The sequence below is a fragment of the Physcomitrium patens genome, chromosome 17 (genome assembly GCF_059467195.1).
Source record: "Physcomitrium patens ecotype Gransden chromosome 17, ASM5946719v1, whole genome shotgun sequence".
Classification (NCBI taxonomy): domain Eukaryota; kingdom Viridiplantae; phylum Streptophyta; class Bryopsida; order Funariales; family Funariaceae; genus Physcomitrium; species Physcomitrium patens.
In genome coordinates, this window is record NC_143426.1 from 9,983,928 (window position 1) to 10,005,522 (window position 21,595).

The 21,595-nt window shown below is 38.8% G+C and overlaps 2 protein-coding genes across 2 annotated transcripts; one reads left to right on the forward strand and one right to left on the reverse strand.

The window, feature by feature from the left end:
• The first annotated feature begins 12,883 nt into the window (after positions 1-12,883).
• Positions 12,884-16,516, forward strand: LOC112294134 (glucose-1-phosphate adenylyltransferase large subunit 1). Its single transcript, XM_024544326.3, has 6 exons — positions 12,884-13,123; positions 13,608-13,956; positions 14,207-14,386; positions 14,597-14,947; positions 15,086-15,862; positions 15,977-16,516. Exons 2-6 carry the CDS (start codon positions 13,699-13,701, stop codon positions 16,076-16,078), a joined length of 1,668 nt encoding a protein of 555 aa, XP_024400094.1. The 5' UTR covers positions 12,884-13,123; positions 13,608-13,698; the 3' UTR covers positions 16,079-16,516.
• A 512-nt stretch (positions 16,517-17,028) lies between these two features.
• On the reverse strand, positions 17,029-19,311 carry LOC112294135 (uncharacterized). The gene is made up of 2 exons (XM_073540162.2): positions 18,793-19,311; positions 17,029-17,556 (listed from the first exon to the last, which is right to left on the reverse strand). The coding sequence occupies exon 1, from the start codon at positions 19,294-19,296 to the stop codon at positions 18,904-18,906; it is 393 nt and encodes a 130-aa protein (XP_073396263.1). The 5' UTR covers positions 19,297-19,311; the 3' UTR covers positions 17,029-17,556; positions 18,793-18,903.
• Between the last annotated feature and the right edge of the window lie 2,284 nt (positions 19,312-21,595).

Genomic DNA, 21,595 nt, shown 5'->3' on the forward strand with positions numbered 1-21,595 from the left:
CTCTGCTATGAACTCCAATTATTGTTCACGAGGCAAGTGATTCAATGGTCCTTGAAGCCACCGGTAGTGGCCCACGCCTTCAACTTCTGACCAAGCATGAACCTCCGTGTCTTCATTGTGAAATTGTCCTGCAAACACTCCTTCTGGCTGACCATTGTAGGCAGGCTCGACCTCAAATACAATCACCAGCGATCTGTTGCTCGGAATCCTTCGACATCGTCGTGGTGCAGGCGGTTCTTCATCTCGCGGTCGTCTTCGTGAGCTAGTTGCTTGAGATGACATGACAAGTGTAGTATCTTGGCTATCCATATTCAAAGGCTAAAACAATAAGAACAAACTTGGACTACTAACAAAGTTCTACGCTATCTTGGAGAGAATGACTACATCAACTATGGATTTTGGTGGTGCTCTCTCCTCTTTTCTGTTTTCTGGATGAGCAAGCTTCAGTAAGAAGCTATCGTCGAACCGGCTTGGGTTTCTCAGGATATCGTCGATGAAACTCTTGTACCTTTTGCGGCGCATTCGCGAGATTTTTGGCCGGCTCCCATGTTCGTTCATTAATATCGTAACCACTCCAATGCACAAAGTATTCTAATTTATCCCGTCTTTGCCGTGAATCCAGGACCTTTTTCACCTCATATTCTTCGTGGTTCTCTATTTCTATGCTAGGTGGTGGACATTGTACTCTTCCAGGAAAAGACGATTCTCGATAAGGCTCCAACAAAGAAACATGAAAGACAGGATGTACCTTCATAGTAGCTGGTAACTCCAAACGATACGCTACAGGATTGATTTGCTTCTGGATAACAAATGGTCCCAATCTCCGATAGTCCAATTTGTCACATAGCCGCTTGGTCTTAGTATTTCGTCGAAGCAGCCAAACTTTGTCTCCAATCGTGAATTTAGGTGCCTGATTCCGAAATTTGTCCGCGGACGCCTTGTAAGATTCTTGGGCAGTTTGCAATTGAAGCTTCAATATAGTTTGAAGTTGCAAAAGCTCCTTCACCAATCCTTCAACTGCCGGATTGTTAATCGTTGACGAACTCCATAAGTCAAGCTTCGGATGGTATCCATAATTGGAAAAGAATGGCGTTTGTTGAGTTGACGCATGAAGGGTGTTGTTATATGCGAACTCGGCTAGCGGTAGATATGCGGCCCAATCATCTTGTTGATAGTTGATGGTGCAACGTAAATATTGCTCTAAAACTTGATTCACTCGTTCTGTTTGGCCGTCCGTTTGAGGATGAAATGCCGAAGAAAGCTTGATATCTACCTTCAATATCTCAAAAAGAGATTCCCAAAATTTTGACACAAACTGGGTTCCTCGATCCGATACGATATCATCTGGTAGACCATGATATCGATACACATTATCAAGAAAGAGTCTTGCTGTGTCTTCGCTTGACGATGCCTTCTTGCAAGGGACAAAATGTGCCATCTTTGTAAGCCGATCTACGACAACAAAAATGCTGTCAAATGAATTCGATGGTGGTAGATCCGTAATAAAGTCCATGGAAACCGAAGACCATGGTCGGCACGGAATAGGCAATGGCTGTAGAAGTCCATAAGGTCGATGTCGAGGGTTTTTGGATCTTGAACAAATGTCACAAGATACAACAAAATCTTTCACATCCTTCCACATTTGAGGCCACCAGAAATCGCGGGAAATAAGTTCCAAGGTCTTATTGAATCCAAAATGTCCCGCAGTTGGAAAGTCATGACGAGATTGAAGAACTCGGAGTCGTGTTGGCCCTTTTGGGATATACAACCGCTCTTCGAAATATACTAGATCTCCTTCCATCTTGAATTTATCATCACTAGCATGTTGCTTGATATTAAGGGCTAGAGAATCTTCAATGGTTGCGGCCCGTACCTGGTCGAGGAAGTCAGCATCAATTGGTACAATAGCTGCGTTGAGTCGAAATTTCTCTGGCTTCAACAATGTCATGCACTGTTGATCAAATGCTGCATCTCCAGCCTTTGGCGCGAGATATGATCTCCTTGATAATGCATCGGACAACCCTTGTTGCTTCCCAGGCCGATAAGTAATAACAAAGTCGAACCTGGATAGCGACATACTCCACCGAGCTTGACGCCAATTCAAAACCCGAGCCGACATAAAATACTCCAAATTCTTGTGATCCGTATATATGGTCACTGGATGTGCAGTTCCTTCGAGAAAGTGGCGCCACTCTTGGAAAGAATCTACTATAGCAAGGAGTTCCTTATCGTGGATCTCATAGTTGATCTCAGCAGCAGAGAATTTTCGAGAATAGAACGCAACTGGATGGAGCTTCTCATCTACGCCCATCTGTGAAAGTACAGCTCCCAAAGCAAAATCCAAAGCATCTGTCTCTAAATAAAAGGCCTTTGTAAAGTCCGGATGTACCAAGATTGGACCTGTAGTAAATACCATCTTCAAATCTTGGAATGCTTTTTCTGCAATAGGTCCCCATTCGAGCTTGTCCTTGCACGTTAATCGAGTGAGGGGGGCAGCAACTTGAGAATAATTCTTAATGAAGATCCGATAGTAGTTAGCAAATCCAAGAAAATATTGTACGTCCCTAACCGTCTTCGGAACTTCCCAAGACATGATTGCTTCCACCTTCTTTGGATCCATCTTCAATCCTTCCGTAGTCGCGATGAATCCCAAAAACTCCATCTCAGTTTGGTGAAATAAGCACTTCTCCAATTTGGCATAGAGTCCTCGCTCCCATAGTTTTTTGAGTACCAGACGAACGTGCTTCTCATGTTCTTCCTCGTTCTTAGAAAATATCAAAATATCATCTAGATAGATGACAACAAAATCGTCTAGAAGCTCTCGAAAGATGTCATTCATCATGTGTTGAAAGACCGCTGGAGCATTAGTAAGACCAAATGGCATGACATTGTATTCAAAATGGCCATATCTTGTTCGAAAAGCTGTCTTCCATTCATCTCCTTCCTTGATTTGCACAAGGTTGTAAGCTCCCCTTAGGTCAATCTTTGTAAAGATCCTTGCACGCCCAAGTTGTTCTAGAAGACCAGAGATCAAAGGCAGTGGGTAGCGATTCTTTTTTGTCACCTTGTTGAGACCTCGATAGTCCACGCACATCCGTAGTGAGCCATCTTTCTTCTTCACAAATAAGATTGGTGCCCCAGCTGGCGACTTCGAATGACGGATGAAGTTCTTGGCTAGATTCTTGTCAATGTACTTTCGCAACTCAGTCAACTCCATCTGCGATAAATTGTAGATTGGTCCAAAAGGTGGTTGTGCTCCTTCTTGCAATTCAATGGCACAGTCATAGGGTCGATGCTCTGGCAGCATATCAGCATTCTTCTTTTCAAAGACATCTTTGAATTCTTCATACTGCTTTGGAATAACCAAAGTCGGAGTTGCATCTTCTCGAGTCGGAGTTGCGAAGATGACAAGAGGTGTATTTTGCTTGGCTTCCTTCCCTCAGCTGTGAGGGGTTTGAAACGTACCGCATCAATTTGCATGGTTTCAGGATCTGTGGAGTGATTCTCTGGACCTTTTGAAAATGTAGCAAATGCTCCATCATTTCTCCAGCCTGATCGTCTTTCTTGTCGTAATTCAAAGAGGCGGTTGTCACAAATAATTACCTGAGATATAAGTTCTTCTAAAGTATCCGCCTTAGGCATGGTGATCAATAAGTTCTTGACATCATCTCTCAGTCCATATCGAAATCGTGTCATGAACGCCTTATCATTCCAATCAAGATCACATGTAAGCTGTTGAAATTTTGCAGCATAGATTGCAGCAGAACGTGATCTTTGTCGCAGATTTTGTATCTTTCTTTCAGCCACTCTTTTTCGATCGCTATCTCCAAACGCAGCAGTAAGTCTCTCTATGAAAGCCTCTAGGTCGTACAATATTGGAGAATCCTTCTCCAATAGTGGAGCAAACCAAGAGCGAGCATTTCCTGATAGAAGAGTACCTATGAAAGCAACCTGGGTAAATCCATTCGGATAACGAGAAGGGTATAGGCGTAGGTAAAGTCGTACTTGTTGCACAAAACCTCGAAAGTTGGCTCTTGTTCCGTCAAACTTGTCTTGCATACTCGCTTTTGGTTCTTTCGTACTAATCCTTGAAGTATCTATAAGGGTCGTATGTGACACATGTCTTGTTTCTCTCAGTCGAATAATCTCTTGTTGTAGGCTATGAATTTCACGTCTAGCTTCTTCGGTCACTGGATCAATTTGAGGTTCTTTACTTGGATTGCGAAGAAATGCAATCTCCTTTCGTACACTATTCATAAGAGCTTGAAGATCTGCAAGAGTTGCTTCTCTATTGTCTACTTGTGGAGATGCACTGTCTATGACCTGGTCTACTTCCATATTTAAAGAATAGATGGATTAAAATTTTGAGAGAAGAAAAAATTGCTAAGTCTCTTGGAGAAAATTGTAGCACTACCTGTCACTAAAACCTACTCGGAAAAAAGGAAAAAAAAAAAACACTAAACGATTTCAGTTTTAGAGGAGGGTAATCCGCAACCTCTAAAAATGCCTCAATGCTTTCGAGAAGAGGGGTAATCCGCACTCTATCAAGAAGGCAAAGCTCTGAAATCAATGTTAACAGTCTTTTTTACTAGCTATGCTAAACAAAAAGAAGGAATTAATATCAGTCCAAGAGAGGGTAATCCGCAACCCTTAGAACGCTCAAGTATCTCCAAGGAAAGGGGTAGTCCACTCTCTGCCTCAAAGAACTAAGCTCTCATATTGTGATTGAGAAAATATCAGTTTAGAGGAAGGTAATCCGCAACCCCTAAAGCGCTAGAATACCTTCAAGAAGAGGGGTAATCCGCTCTCAAACAAGAAGGATTCAGCTCTGATATTAAGATAAAGGTAGTCTCGACAAACTGTCACGGACACAAAATACAGACTTGAAATCTAACAAGAAATTCAAGAAGAAGTGGCAGAACTAGATTAAACAGATGAGTACAAGAACAACACCAGAAAGGTGAGCTAGAACTCCAAGAGATGTGTTGTCGAGACTGAAGAACTCTTCAGCCTCGACTCCTATATATACTACTAGCCTATGGTTCTAAGGAAGCGCATCAAGAAGCTTCCCAAGAACTATGAAGCTTCTCGAGCAACTACCCAAGAGCTAGGAAGCTTCTCAAGTAACTTCCTAGAATCTACTAGAATATTCTAAGAATCTTCTAGAGTATTCTAAGAGAATCTTTAGGGGATCTTTGAAGAATATTCCAAGAGAATATTCAAGGAATCTTCTGGAAGTTTCTAGAGACTTCTTTCTAGAAGGTTCTAGAAACTTGTCTCTAGAAAGGTCTAAGGACTATGTCCCTAACATATTTATATTTTTCGTATTAGTATAAAAGAATCGAAATAAACCTACTATTTTTTATTTTATTTTTTTCTATATCATTACAAATACAATTGTTTTGGGAGATTTTTGCAAACATCACTTTTAATATTGCAATCTCTAAAAATCATCTTTTTTATCTACCAATTAATACCCTATCAGTGTAAGTACTAAATTTATAGGTACATTTTTCATGCCATTATTTTCTATTTCTTTCTATTTTCATGAAAAATAAAGAACTTGTTTATTAATAAGCAAAAATGAAATTCTTAGTTAAGAATATTTTGTGCTTTTGTGCATGTATTTCTTGTGCAAAAAAAAATCTTAAGTATATGTTAAATATTCAAATAATATGAAAAATATGTAAAGATATTATTTCAGGTTAGAAAATTAATTCATATTTTAACTTTTTTCATTTCATTATTTTATTATTATTTTCTATTTTAAGTATATAAAACTCTTTATGGAGATAAAATTAAGGTTTGGTTGATATTTTATCATAAGTATTTATACTTTACTCTTGTTTAATAACAATAAGTTTGTGTGTGGAAGTTACTAGAAATTATTTTTATAAACCACAAAATATATTATTTATTTTAATATTTTTCTGAAAATCAACCTAAACATCCTGTGTATTAACTTTATTTTTTTGCTTAAATATCAAAGTCAGACATTAAACATTATGATAAATAATACATATATAATGATAAAAACAAGGTGAAAAATGTTTTAAAGATAGTCTTAAAATATCGAATAATTCTTTAATGTATGGAACTTTAATTGAATAGAGATAATTAATCCGATGTTGAAGACCTAGTATTTCTGCGATTATTTTTAGAAGCTCCACACTAACTTCAAATTATCAATTGTATTCAACTATTCCAAATATATATATATATAGATATATATATATATGTCCAAACATACGTTAAAATTTGGTCACAACTGATGTCTATTGAACAAATATGTATATATATAGATCAAGGAGGTCCTCTTATGTCTGCGTTTGCAACAAGACTATTAGAATATAAGATGGCTTGTAACCCCCAAATTTTAATTCTGATGCAAATGATAAACCTTGTATGTGTCAGAAAGACCACACATTATTTTTGTGAAACATTTATCAAAGCTATGCAGCATAATTCTAATCATCAATGTAATGCCCCTGTATCTGGCATGTTGCACATACGTACATTCCCTTCCTCCCTCTATACAGCATTTATTTTGCAAGCATTGCACAACACCCTTCTTCTTGAATTGGATTAAACTGAGGTTACCAGTTTAATCCAATTCAATGTGCCCAATTTCCAATATCTCAAATTCCTCACTTTAATGTGAAGTAGTTCTGTGTGAACATTTAAGCAAGTATTGAAAGTGGGTGTGTTAATTTCTATGGACAAAGCTTGGAATCTGGTTTGATCAATGCCACCCAGTGATGCTCACAGGGAAGGCATGAAAAAATTACAGAAAGGAAGGGAAAAAGAAAAGAGAGAGGTAGATGAACAAAGCAACACACTGCCAACAAAATTCACCTTGATAAAGCTAGTTGGTACAAAACCAAGGAATTGTTTTGACAACACTCATCCACGAGAACTTTGTGTTTTGAAAAGTTTATTAAGATATGGAATAGAAATAACAAACTAGGTATTGTAAAAATTAAACAATCCACTAGGTGGAACCCAACCCCACCACCCAAGTTTCATATCTCCTACCCACTCATTCTGCCTTGAAATAGGCTGCTCAGCTAATATTACATCTTGTATAGTATAACCAGCAAGGAGGTAAACTCTCTAATGTTTATAATAATCAAAACAAAAGACAAAAAAAAAATAAAACAAATATCACCTGGGGATGAAAATTTTAATGAGATGCAATCAAGGGACGCAGTAATAATTTGTTGATGTTGGAAGAGACCAGACAGTGTATGACAAGTTATTATTCAAAAAGAAAAAGAAAAAGATAAAAGTTTCTATGGTGCGGTCAGCCATCCTGCCTAAGCCTAAGAAAGTAAGAAAAGCAGCGCCCATGATATTTTCACGAGGCCAACTCTCCAGCGAGAAAAATAAATGAAGAAAGAAAAAATCTGCGTTTCTTTTTTTACAGATCTTTCTAGCCATGCTTACTTTTTGTGATATTGATCCTCCACGTAGATTGTGTACACCTTCTCATTCTCCTGCTGTTGAAGATTTTCTTGGACCGACTTTTTACTTTTGGGCATCGATTCTTCGATGACGTTACATTCAACCCGACGTCAGATATTATAGCAAAACGGAAACGTAAAAGTAATAATGCTGATTTAACTTTTTCGGAGTGAAGTGGAATAGAGCTCGAGGGGGGGGGGGTCGGGAAAAAGGCTCTCGGCGTGGGGGGGACTGCACAGGGCTCCATGTGCCGAAAGCTGCAGGTCCAATGGAGGGACAGCAACATTGCATGGCTGAGAACCGAGAGGCAGCCCTCACCCTCCGAACTCGCTTATTCTCCGACCTCCTGAGCACCATTCATTTCCATCTCCGCGCTACAAAATATCTGCACCAAAAGAGGGACCAACGAAATGTCTCAACTCTCTGCCAGAGCTTTCTCTGTTTTAGCTCCATTATGTATTGTACCCTCGGGATTACGATTCGATGCTCGAGGAAGTTGGGAGCGGCGACCGAAAGGAGGGCAACTTGATCATGCCTCCATACTGTGAAAAATTTGTACCCGAGATGGCAAATTGGTTCCACGGTGGACCGGTGGAATGCAAGTGGGAATCCGCCATGGATGATAGCAAGCGAAAAACAGACAGACAGATCGAGCGAAGAGCATCCTGGAGCAAATGGTGTAGGCGGCGGATTCTCCGAAGGTGTCTTCCATTCGTGTAAGATTCCATTTGGTAGGAGTGACTGAAATTACCCCACGCTAAATGCGTTTTGTTCGACGTCATGGGAACTCGGGCCCGACGGCGTTCGACTAGGCGGTGCCCTTAGGGTGCTATTCCACTAGTCATTGAGCTCTGGTGGTGCAAACTCTCAGAATGATCGATGTGCTGTTGTCTATGAGTACCTCTCGGTGAAAACCAACCATGAACTGAAGTCGTGACGTACCGAACGGACTTGCTTCGTCGATTCTGAGTGCGGCGAGTTGAGGGTTTCGTTGCAGCTTGTCAATAATGGCTTATCACTTGGGCTCTTCCATGTCTATGATAAAAAATTAAAAAAGAAGCTTCTGGGTAGATTCACAAAAGAGAACAAGATGAATTCTACGTAGGATCGCAAGCTGCGTTTTGCTTTCCGCTAACGTTCCACTAGGCCCTCCTGCTTCTCCTCGTGATTGTTGCTTTGAATTCTACTTCGTCCCAAAGTCACATGTCCTGGTTTGTCGGGTGGATGCCCCGTCGATTTCAATCGTAGTCGTTGGTGACACAAAAAGCTGTTCGATATTTACAAATAAATACAAAATTTCCTCTGCCTGGTGGTATAGGCAACCACAACAAGTTGGCATTATGACTCAACCCCAGTGTGCTGTGATTTACCTCCTCCAACATCTCAAAGCCCTAAAATTAAACATATCTTATTTCACTATTTTTGATTGAATTCGTTCTAGGGACGGTTCTCTTCGTTCTAAACAGCCTAAAGTGATACCTTGTTTTTGTGATCGAATATTCAACTCTAGAAAAATCTTCGAAAAGTTTGAAGTCATTGTTTTTCAAAGTGAGTAACTCGTCTTATGATACATTGACAATTGAGAAATAAGCGATAGTTAAGCGTCCAATTTCACAACACGTGTTAAGGAAATCTTTGGATAACATGAACTGCCGTTATATGTCGCAAAAGTTACTAAAAATAATACAATAAACGTCATTGTACAGATACAAACGAAGCCATACTAATTACAAGAGTATACATAGCAAGAATGAATAAAAGTAGTGATTTGTTTTCATAAATAAAAGCAAAAAGACAACTGCTCCATTCAATTTTTGCTTTTATGAACTGACATCCTTTTGCCTTTTCTATGACGCTGAACACCTTTAAAGTTTAATGAACTGACTAAAAGTATCCAGAATCCACTGTCGCAGAAAAGGTATTCCTATCTGGGGTACACAAGAATCGCGGTGACCAGGGCCACCTATTTACGCGGCGTTAGGGTGATGATACCTTTCTCCGCGCATCAGACGGGGCTCGAAATATTTCGAGGAGTTGGAAGAAAAGGAATTATTCATCCATTCATGAGACGAAGACCTCCTTTATATTATTTTTTGCTTCGGAGAATCTTTGAACTAGATTCCTTGGACACCATTGAAGTACATTCAGACCCATCAGTTTTAAATTGAAAAGGTGATTACCTTAGATTTGATCACTGTATAGTAGATTAAGAAAATTAAAACCAAAATAAGATTGGAAAAAATAAATAAATAAAAAAAATCAAGATACTTTTTCAACAGGCTCAACACTAAATAAAACCATAAATAAAACCATAAAGATTGTAGGTATGTATTAACTGGAATGAATTATATATATACATGAAAATAATGTATTCATTTTGAGAACTTTCAAAGACGATTTAATAGTTGAATGTTAAATATGTACAAGAATATTCCGATTAAATGAAGAGTTTTAAAATTCATGATCATATCAATAGAATTGTGATAATTTCATTGGATGCACATTCACAAGGATTATTAACAAGTAGAAATGTGTCCCATCTTTTATATCACATTTTATGATTGTTGGAGAATATTTATTGTTTTGAAAAACAAAATAGTTTATATTGCACTCAGAAGTTAGTTGAATCCCATATATTTGATTGAATGTAATGCTTTGACTTTATATTTTAATTCTATTGAATAACTTTTTTTTTTTTTATTGACACCAAGGAACATTTCAACATCATATTTTAAAACAAACCATCAAACCATGTATGTTTTTAATTTCAATTATAATTTTATTCATCTACTATATATAGTTAAATCAAATACCTTGTTCTTATCTAAACATACCATATTTAAAAGGAACCGAAGTTTTTGAAAACGTTATTTTATGCATAAATTGAGTGGAGTTCAAAATGTGTCTGTGAATTATGAAATAAAATTGAGTCGCTTCAGTTCCACAGAAATTTCATGGCGTATTTCATTTTTTTACTGAATTAATTGAGAAATCAAAAAGTTAGTTTTGGTGCACTTCTATGATTTCTATTGAACTGATTTCACAAGGCACATAATCACAACATTATCATGGAAAACAATAAAATAACTGCTACGAAAGAAATGAAATTTTATATTTAAAAAATACCATATTTTTATTATTTAGTAAAATATTACAAAGTTATTTATCTTTGTATTTGTTCTGACACTTCAAAATCTGGATACTACATCATTCTCTGCAGTTTTTTTAAATTGATTAAGAGTCATACACATACAATTGCATTGCAGAGGTTGGTGTCATGAGTGTTACACTTAATATAAGTTGTAATCGAAAAGATAAAACTAAGAAGATTTAGGGTCTTCTGACAAAAATATTGGATATCTTGATTGTTAGTGAATGTCAATTAAGCATATTCAATTTAACTTCATTTGTAGTATATTAAATATGCACAATGATTACATTTATTTAATTTTGAGAATGACATATGTCACCAGGATTCAAAACATGAATTGTAAAATACAACAAATGAAAAATTGTATAATATTTTAAATATTTTAAAGAAAATAACATAAGCATGGCATATTCATTCAACCCTGGAAATTCATTCAATCTTATTGACAAATTTTTGTTCATGAAATCACATTTTACTACTATAAATACCAAAAGCATAGTTTTTCTATCGGAGATACCTTTGACCTACAATTTATCCTGCATTATTTTTCTTCAATTAATTTTTATTTTTAAAAATATATATTTTATTTATTTTATGGCATATGATATCACCATTATATTGCAATAATTATGATATTTAAAACGTTTGTTGTTATTCTTATATAATTTTTGTATTGAAATTTTAATTGACGTGGCACTACTTTTTATATATATTTTGAAATATTATTTACACATCACTGCAATCATAATAATACTCTTCAAAAAATGTCTTATTTTTCTAGCTTGATTTAAAAGTCTATGACCATTATTCGATATCATTACTACAAACAAAATCCAAACAAGTGCTCCATCTGAATAATAATAATGATAATATTTGTAACAAATTCATATAATTACACATAGTTAAAAATATTAAAAAAAAAAAATTAATACTGCTGAGCTAGATTTTTATTTGTACACAATCTTTTTAAAACACAACATTCACCCATTTTTATTTAGAGAATTGTTAATGCTACATTCTTAATTGATATTGCTATACACCACATGACTTTTATATGACTAAAAAGTATGCTTATATGCTTTGGGTGCATTTGGCAACCCAATATTTAATCCTCATATTGATCCAAAAATATAATAAATTATTATTATTTTTTATGTTTTTGGTAGCCAAATAATAATAAAAATAAAAAACAAAATTTTGAATTAAACCATTTTTGAGCCATGTATGTATGTATATATATATATATATATATATATACACACACACACACACATATATATATATATATATATATATGTATACATATATACATATGCGTATTTTTTAAAAAAATTTCCCAACTTGTTTTTTTCATAAAATATTTATTATCTCCCTCTGAACCACTACCTTTTCTTAAAGCAAAGAAAAAGAAAAACACATGAAAGAGAGAGACATATTATTAGCTAGTTGTCTTTGAGGAGGTCACATAGGGTGTAACGATGTCAGTTGGAGATGGAGCATTAACAATTCTCTTTTATTTATTTAAAATTCTAATGTGCATCCACTTTTCTTTATTCACTAAACATGAAGAGAAAACACCATTTCTCTTGTGAGAGAATCAACTTATGCTTCAAAAACCACGTGTTGTAAATTGATGCATCGACACAGGCAACACTAGGAACCTTATTTAATGCTTGAATGACCAAGTAAAATAAAGCCCCATACTAATTAACAAACTAGCGAACTAGTAACTTACTAGTAGGAGTGGCAAAGGGAGAAGAAGAAGAAGATGAAGCGGCGATGGTCGAAGACGAAGATCGTCGTCGATTGCAGTAAAGCATGTCGAAGAATCGATGAATTTGGCTTTGGAAAGGGTTCTGTTAATTTCCCGATTACTACTTCGGAGATGCAATTCGGGGTGACAGATCGGACGACGATGGTGGGTTTTACTACGGAGTGAAACAAAGTCTTCGGCACCGGGAGCCTTGAGAGGGGGAGGAAATGGATGAACGACAGAGGGAAAATTGGAGCAACCGGGGGCCGAAACCCCTCCGGATGCGAATGAGGAATGAAGAATGAAGAACGAAGAATGACCGGTACTGGAATCTGGGTTCAAAAAAATCCGCGTGAACTCTGAGGTACGGAGGATGCGCGACAGCGTCGATGGTCGAGGGAGGGCGTGAGTTTTGGAGTTTTGCGAGGTCCCACTGCGTTTCGTCACTACTGCTCGCTGCGAGGTTCGCATATTTAAAACACAGCGGCTCACTGAAGTTCTCACCGAGGTCCAGAGATCAGCTCGCAGGACCTCGAAACTGAGCTCTAGTAGCGTAGAATTAGCGCAAGGGTGGTGTAGGTGAACAGAGCGACGAGACCATTCTCGTCATCGTAGTTATAAGACGCATACGAGATTCCGCAGTGTCGAGAGTCGGGTACCGAGCCCGCGCGAGAGTGAGGATTTGCTACAGGCCTTCCTTTTATTTGTCGACATTATTGTCCGAGTAGGTTGTGGCTGAAGTTGCGGTGGAACAGGTAATCCGAATTGTTCTGCATCAGCGCTGTTTTTTTTCTTTTTTTTTTCCCCTCACGTCCTAGGTATGTTTTTGAAACGTGTTGTCTGAGGAACTTGTTGCCAGTGTTTTGAATCCTTTCGACCATCCTCCTCATGTTTGCGAGCGCGCGCGCTCGCGCGCATGTGTGTGAACTTGTTAGTTGTGCCTGAATATTTTGACTTATCTGATGAGCATCCTTCATGTGACTTGCAAGGCTTTCCGCAATGTATTGTGGAAGTGTTGGGTGTCGGTCCCCCCAACGAAGCATTGGTGATTGAAATAGCACACTGCACATTGGTCGCCAATCCTTGTTTGGACGGTGATCGGGAAAGAGTTTGAAAGTCATCTGCAGTGTCTTCGCTCTGATCAGCAAATCTTTCAGTTGTAGAGAACAGTTACATTTGAGAGTTCAGAGCTTACAGTTAAGATTCGGATTCTGAATTTCTCGCTTGAATTGTATGCAGGTTGTGTGTAGAACTCGAAGCAGTCAAGTTTGCCTGTCGAATTTCTCAAACTTACTACAGTTCTTCTCAAACAAGAAGTTTGTTAGCCGCGATGGCAGCAACAGGGACTTTCGCCTCCACCCGTTACACCGCACTGGCGAGGCCAGCTCGCTGCGAAGCAGTCGGCTACGATGCCACCATGCGGTCGGGCTTTAAGGGGGACCTCAAGCCTGCATCTTCTGGGTTCTTGGCTGGTGGCGGTCGTCTGGCTCTCGTCACCAGCGTTGGTCCCAAACGCACAGTTGCCAGAGCCAAGACCATCGGCCTTGAAGTCTCCGCTGTGTTGGCCGAACGCCCAATGGGGGCTCTGGTAATGAGCTTATCTTCTTTCTCTCGCGTGCAGGCTGAGCCTAGATTTTTTCCGTGGTGGATAGTTCTGCAATTGTAACATGGGTTAAGCGGCTGATCGTGCTGCTCATCTCACCAATGCAAAGAGAGGGGGAGTGAGAAAGTTTGTGTAAATTCATTGTGTTGCGCATATTCAGTAAAGCAACTCTTGCGTTTTCGGGTTAGCCGATACTTTTGCGAGCTTTACATTTATCCGTCTTTGCGGGCTGCAGACCAGACAAGTAACACGGGAGATGGAGAAAGAAATGGAGAGGGAAAGGGAGAAGGAGAAATCGAGGGAGAGCATGAGCTCGAAGGAGCAGGTGAACATGACGAAGGTGTTCTCAATCATCCTGGGAGGAGGGGCAGGCACTCGACTCCAACCCCTCACTCTTCGCCGAGCAAAGCCAGCGGTAAGCGATGGCAATGTCACATGGAATTTCCTTGCGACGCAGGACAACCTGCAAGTCTTGTACGATCGAACAATTACCATTATGGCCTGCAGGACATAATTAATTCTGTACTATCTTTTTTTCTTTTCTGACAGGTGTTGGTAGGTTTATTGTCGAAAAACTTATGTACAACCGGGTTGGTTTCTCTGACACTCGCCAATTGGTGAACAGGTTCCACTTGGGGGTGGCTATCGATTGATCGATGTGCCCATGAGCAACTGCATTAACAGCGGGATTAACAAGATTTATGTTCTCACTCAGTTCAATTCTACGTCTCTCAACCGCCACCTTGCCAACACTTACAATTTCGGCAACGGTTGCAACTTCGGTGATGGTTACGTGGAGGTCCTGGCTGCTGCCCAGAGGCCTGGCTTCGGCGGTGACAGGTGGTTCGAAGGTACTGCGGACGCAGTGAGGCAGTACATGTGGTTGTTGGAAGATGCCAAAAACAAAGACGTCGAAGATGTGGTGATCCTGTCCGGGGATCACCTGTACCGCATGGATTACCAAGATTTCGTCCAGGTAGGCACCCGGCCTAATCCCATGGCGCTTCTCAAGGCATCTTTCTCCAATTACCTTGGAAAGAATAACCCGAATTTGGAACTCGAGTTGGAATTTAACTAACGACCTTCGATTTACTTGAAACCTCGCGAATTGCAGAAACACAAGGATTCCGGAGCTGATGTGACTGTTTCTTGCATACCCATGGACGATAGTCGTGCTTCTGATTTTGGCTTGATGAAGATCGACGGAAAGGGGCGAATCAACCACTTTTCTGAAAAGCCGAAAGGAAAGGACCTGCAGTCGATGCAAGTGGACACCACTGTACTCGGCCTGTCCGCGGAGGAGGCTCAAAAGAAGCCATACATCGCTTCCATGGGCATTTACGTCTTCAAGAAGAGCGTGCTCGCCAAGCTGCTCAGGTGGAGGTATCCCCTCGCCAACGACTTTGGCTCCGAGATCATCCCTAAGGCTGCCAAGGAGTTCAATGTGAACGCCTACCTCTTTAACGATTACTGGGAAGACATTGGAACCATCAAATCCTTCTTCGACGCGAACTTGGCGCTCGCAGCAGAGAATCCCAACTTCAGTTTCTACGACGCTGAAAAGCCCATTTACACATCCGCCCGCTACTTGCCCCCAACCAAGATTGAGAAGTGTAGAGTGAAGGATTCAATTGTCTCCCACGGATGCTTCTTGCGGGAATGCAGTGTAGAGGATTCCGTCATTGGAATCCGATCCCGGCTCGAGGCTGGGTGCGATGTCAAGCGCGCCATGGTGATGGGAGCTGACTCCTATGAAACCGATCCCGAAGCGGCTGCTTTGTTGGCGGAAGGAAAGGTACCTTTGGGCGTCGGCGAGAACTCAAAGCTGAGGAATTGTATTGTGGACAAGAATGCAAGAATTGGCAAGGATGTTGTCATTGCGAACACTGACGTAAGTGCTCACTCACGTTTCTCACCTCCTACACTTCCCGATCTGCAATCCTCTTATCTATCCGCAATTTGAGCTGAACTCGAGCTGATTTTGGTTTTTCGCGAACATGCGCAGAATGTCTTGGAAGCGGAGAGACAAAGTGAAGGTTTTTACATCCGTTCCGGAATTGTAGTAGTATACAAGAACGCGGTTATCAAGCACGGAACTGTAATCTAAATTACGAATCTTTCTCCATATCGTGAAAACTGCTTCCTTGCAACGCCGGTCCCTGGTGAGCTGATCCTTGGACCTCATCATCGACGGTGAAAAAGATATCAGTACTTATCCGAGTTGTGAGATTCTCAGCTCGTGATTACTGATCCTCTTCCTCTTGCCACCCTGAAGATTGCCGCGCAGGATTGGTTTGTGTCGGTATATCAGATCAGTAGTTCTTACATAAGACTGAATTGAAATGTACAAAGAGATCAGATCATCGGGAGTGGAACCGTTCAGAGGAAGAAACCTACCGTATAGTCAAGTGGACGAAGATTATGGTATCAATTTTGGAGTGTAAAGTGTGAGCGACTTCTACTGTCCTTGTATCATACCCCATTGAAGTAAAGAATTGTGCAAAGCCTTGACAGCGATGCTGTTGATGTCTGATGCTTCACTCCATCCTGGTTGGCTTCACAAGTCAAAATTGATGCGTCTTCATTATGAACATAACAGTTCGTGGAATAAATTAATGTATTTTCACTATTTAGTATACTGTCAATTCATGAAGCTGTGTACAAAAGTAGTACGCTTGGAAGGTCCTAGTCTTTACTTCATATAAATAACTAAATAATCACACGGAGATATGTGAACTTAAATCAAATGGTGATTTTACATCTGAACAAGAACCGTTTGTATTTTAAAAAGAGTTAGTTTAACTGTTCATTGTAACAAAGTTTCGCTATTCTCTTGTAACTGGTTCCTTATATCTACAATGGGACATGTATAGAAAGTACGTCGTTGTTCAGTCTTGATTTTATTGTACTGTCAGTGAACACTTGGTTACAATAATTTTAACCTAAGTTTGCTGTGGCCGTAAACCACGAAAAACTTTACAAACAGAGAAAACAAGTAATTTGAAACTGCAAACCAGCCTAAAATTAGAATGCGTTTCAAACACATGTGCAACAACATTTGACATTAGAGTTTGAGGCAGAGAGTATAAATGACCACCTCCTTCACTGGTACATTAATAGACACAAAACTGTACATAGTAAACGGGATACAGATCTGGTGAGCACCAGCACCCACTTTGGATCACTGATTGAGCCCAAGAACACAAATCGAATGGTTCGTATACAAAACGAGAAGCGATCTTTTGGGTCTGCCATTTGGCGACCTCTAGTGAATCCTGCTGCTACTTCTATACACAAGCACTCAAAATGAAGCTATTACAGTCTGCGGACGGGAGTAATTTTGTAGGTCTTAGATACCTCATCCATGGACAAATGCATACTGGCCATTCTTATTCTATGCGTAACGTGGGAAGATGCCTTTCCGTTTTGCCTCATCGGGTTGTGCACCATCAGCAGCACCTTCATGCCCTGCTTCATCTGCGCCAGCCACCCTGCGCCAGCCTCCAGGTAGGGCTTAAACCCTGAGAAGGTGACTACCATCAAATTGCGCCACACATTGAACGCCATAGTCTCTAATGTTTCAGCCTGACATACCAAAATGCAGTGTCAGAAAAAGCCTGAGCTGCGAGCTTTTCGGCACCAGAACTGTGATACAAAGCACAACTAGCCCTGAAAAACATTTATGTTAAGCATGTCAAACGCCACAATGGTTGGACAAAGGAAGGCGCTTCTGTTGGTCACTTCTTTTAGGGCTTCGTCATCAGTGCGCCCAATAGACCAGATGACGGGTGTTTGAAATAATTCTACAATCTCACTTCAACAAAACAAACAAACAAACAAAAAAGAAAAAGAAAAAAAGAAGCACGCGCACACACACACACAGAGCGAGCGAGCGAACAAGAGAGAGAGAGGATTTATTTTTTTTTTTAAAAGAAAAAATATTTTAAATTAAATCCCTCGAGAATGATCAAAGTTGCGTGGTTCTCCTATCAACAATTTGCTACTTAGTGTAGCAACAAAACAGATTCCTCGACCTGCTCTTAACGCTTGCCCAATACGAAAACGGGCAACCAGAATTGGGCCACTCATGAATCGCAAATTGTTAGAACCACCGTCCACGGGGCTCGCTACACAAAATCACCTTGAGGGCCAGAGAATTGACCACTATGTCACGAAGTCACCTCCCAAAAATGATCTCTTTTCTTTTCTTTGCAATACTTGCAACCTAAAGAGGAAAATTTCCACGATCAGGCAGGTTTATGAGAAGGGGACAAGAGCCTGTGCGTTCCGCCGATACGAATTCAAGGCTACAAACACGATCAACCCAATTGAAAGCATCCGAGGCACAAAGAAACTCAAATCCAATCCACTTTGTATCCTCAGTACGATCACGAGCAGAAAACACGCAACAAACACCGAGTCATTCAAGAAACTAGGAGTATTCTCCACATTTCTTCACAACTCCCCGTAACTATCCTACCGATTACCCGCACAGCATTCTCTCTCACCCGAATATCAAAACTCACACGACTGTCACAATCACCAGACAAATCAACGACTCATCCACCGCACGTATCCGTAAGACACTCCGATCTCGCAAACTACCACTCAAACACCCATCTGATCGCTACCCCAAACACATATACACACACACAAACTACCCCCAAATCCTGGCCCCCACCTAGCACCACCACCACCTTCACCACAATCAACCAATCCACGAAATCATACCCAAACGAATGCAACTTGGGGTCCGGATGCAAGTCACAGCGAGGAGAAGAGAAAATCCATGGCAAGGGAGAGAGGGAGCAGAGGACGGACACAGTGCGTCGCGGACGATGACGGTGCAGTGGGCAGACGAGGCGAGGCAAGGCAAGGCAAGGCAGGGCTCCACAAGGACGAGAAGCAAAGTGGATGATGATGATGATGCTGCTAATACTGCTGCGCCTCCTGCCTGCTGCTACTCCTGATGCCGCTGGTGCGGACCCAGTCGCAGCCTGCGTGCCTGCCCTGCCTCTCCTGCCTGGCTGCAACTTTCGGAATGCCGTAAAAGCTGATTCGACTCTTGAAGATGAAGAAGTCGAAGACGACGAAGTAGTAGTAGTAGTACCTCCTCGCTGGCTCCAACACCATCAACAAGGTCCTCCTCCTGGATCGACCTGGCGCCAGACGAGGGAGTAGTCCCTCAATCCGATTCCATCCATCCCTCCCTTCCCTGCCCTTCCCTTCCCTTCTTTCCTTCCCTCTCTCTCCCTCTTGTCTCCGAAATACACCACGTTGACGCCCAATTTCGGTGCTGGAGTGTGGGTGTGTGCGCTTGTGCATGCGCGTGCGATTGGCATTGCTCCCAGCGCTCTAGCGCTACATCACTCTCCTGCTCTAGTATATTTGTCCATTTCCATCATCGCCTCCTGAACACAGACACACGCACAATCTCATATCTATGTATATTTATAATTTCACACACACATACATATGCATATTCATTCAAATATTAATGTACATGTTTGTACAGTGCTGGAGGAGGAATATGCATTTGTTTGTTTGTGTGTGTCTTTGTCTTCATGGATTTTCATTTTTATGCTTCCATTATTATTATTTTTTAATATCTGTATATATTATTCTCATGGTTGTGGGTGCTCTGTGTGAAGGATTGTTTTCCAGTTTTGCTTGCAAAGGTTATGAATATCAGAATGAGGAATCCGCATTCTTTGGTGGGAGTCGGGATGGATTCTCAGGGATTTGTTTGAAAGGGGAGGGACTTGTACAAACACACATGTGGGTGAAAATAATTAACATTTGAATGATAAATTGCAAACTAGATGGCTTTTAAGTGGATTATAATCTAGTTAAATTCCAAAATCCATAATTTTAAACTTGGTTTTAAGTCATTTATATGTATAGTATATTGTATGTTATTTATATATATTAAAATATATCATTAAATTATTTTAAAATTATATAGATTTATTGACAATTTAACTATTTTAAAGATTGAGTTAACTTTGCAAATGGATTAATGTTTTTAAGTTTTGATTTGAACTATTTGTGTATTTTATGTATCTACAAATCCAATAGTAGACTTAGGTTTAGGATTTAGACTTTAGGTTAGATAGGTGTGCTCAATATTTTTTATTCTCCTTATTTTTTAATTTTGATTTGACCTACTTCTTTTCCTTCCCTCCAATTTTTGTTCTTTATAATTTCAATGGTAAATACTAAATCATCTATAGTAGTTATACCTTGTTTTTTATAAATATTATAATTCTATGTCTTTAATTTTTTTATTTTTTTAACAAGACTCTTTTAAGTTATAAAATCTTTTAAATCCTATGAAACACTTTGATTATTGAATAATTTTTTTAGTTAAGACTATCTTGTAATTTGAATTGATAGATGAATTTTACCTTCATATTTTGGGTGCATTTACTAAGACATGGTGCTTCTAATTGTGTGTATGAAAGTGAATGTGAATCTTAAGATTGGCATAAGATCTCAAACTTGGTAGTTAGTTGGAACACATGTATCTATTATGAGAAGTTTTTTTTTAACTATTGAGTAATATTACTATGTTGAAATTAATATGACATCTCAACTTGTTATATAATTAAATTACATAAGAAGAAAAAGAATTCTTATGTTATTTCATAAAATAAAATAAAAAAAATTAAAAATTTACTTATTTTTTTTTTTATTTTAAATCATTCAATAGATCTTTTTGACATGAGTGATTAACTTAAAAAAATATATATTTAATTTTTTTCCATTTAAATGAAAGTCTTAAGTAGCTTATATTATTATCACTATATTTTATAGTCTAGATGTATTTTATAATCTAAAAAAGAGTTTAAAAAATATAATTTTAGAAATTGACTTGCCAAAGAAGTTTGTAATAATATATCATAAGCTTTTGTTAGAATGGAGCATGGTAGAAGTCATTTTTTAGAATTTCAAGTAAATCCATCATCTTTTTTAACTCCAAGGACTAATATAGCCAATAGAAGTAGGCAAAATATCCAATATGATTTGATGATGTTGTTTAGAAAACTACCAATCATAATACCTTTGAAATTGCTAAGAATATTAATTTTTTCAACCTCCAAAGATTTAGTGGATTTATCAACAAAAACCTAACAATACATATAAAATAATTTGTCAAAGTACTAATTATTAGTTTGGTGATAAACCATAGATATTATTTGATATTGTTTTCAACAGCCTTAATGGATTTTGAATATATATATCTATATATATATATATATATATATTTATAGTATAGATTCTATACAAAGAGATCATACTCTATATAGAAATAATTTCTAGCATCCTTTCTTTGTCAATTTAGATTCATAATTGGCCAATAATAAGCTTTTTTTGTTCTAATAAACATTAGACAAGATTCTTTAAAAGATATAACTTTGTATATATGGAGCTTTTGTGTAGTATGCATCTATTACATTAGCAATCTTATAAATGAAGATACTATAAGGCACTACTTTGTCTAATGTTTTGTTATGCCTTCTATGTTTCAAGATATGTAAAACATAATATCTAAGGATTTAAAAAGAGCCATTTACGTTGCTTTGAAAGTCAACATTATTGTATTGTAACATAAATATAAGAT

Coding starts and splice junctions, on each gene's coding strand:
- LOC112294135 (XM_073540162.2), bottom strand. CDS start 19,296: ATGCACAAGCGCACACACCCACACTCCAGCACCGAAATTGGGCGTCAA.
- LOC112294134 (XM_024544326.3), top strand. CDS start 13,699: ATGGCAGCAACAGGGACTTTCGCCTCCACCCGTTACACCGCACTGGCG. Junction 14,387..14,596: donor TTCGCCGAGCAAAGCCAGCG/GTAAGCGATGGC, acceptor ATTGGTGAACAG/GTTCCACTTGGGGGTGGCTA. Junction 15,863..15,976: donor TTGTCATTGCGAACACTGAC/GTAAGTGCTCAC, acceptor GAACATGCGCAG/AATGTCTTGGAAGCGGAGAG.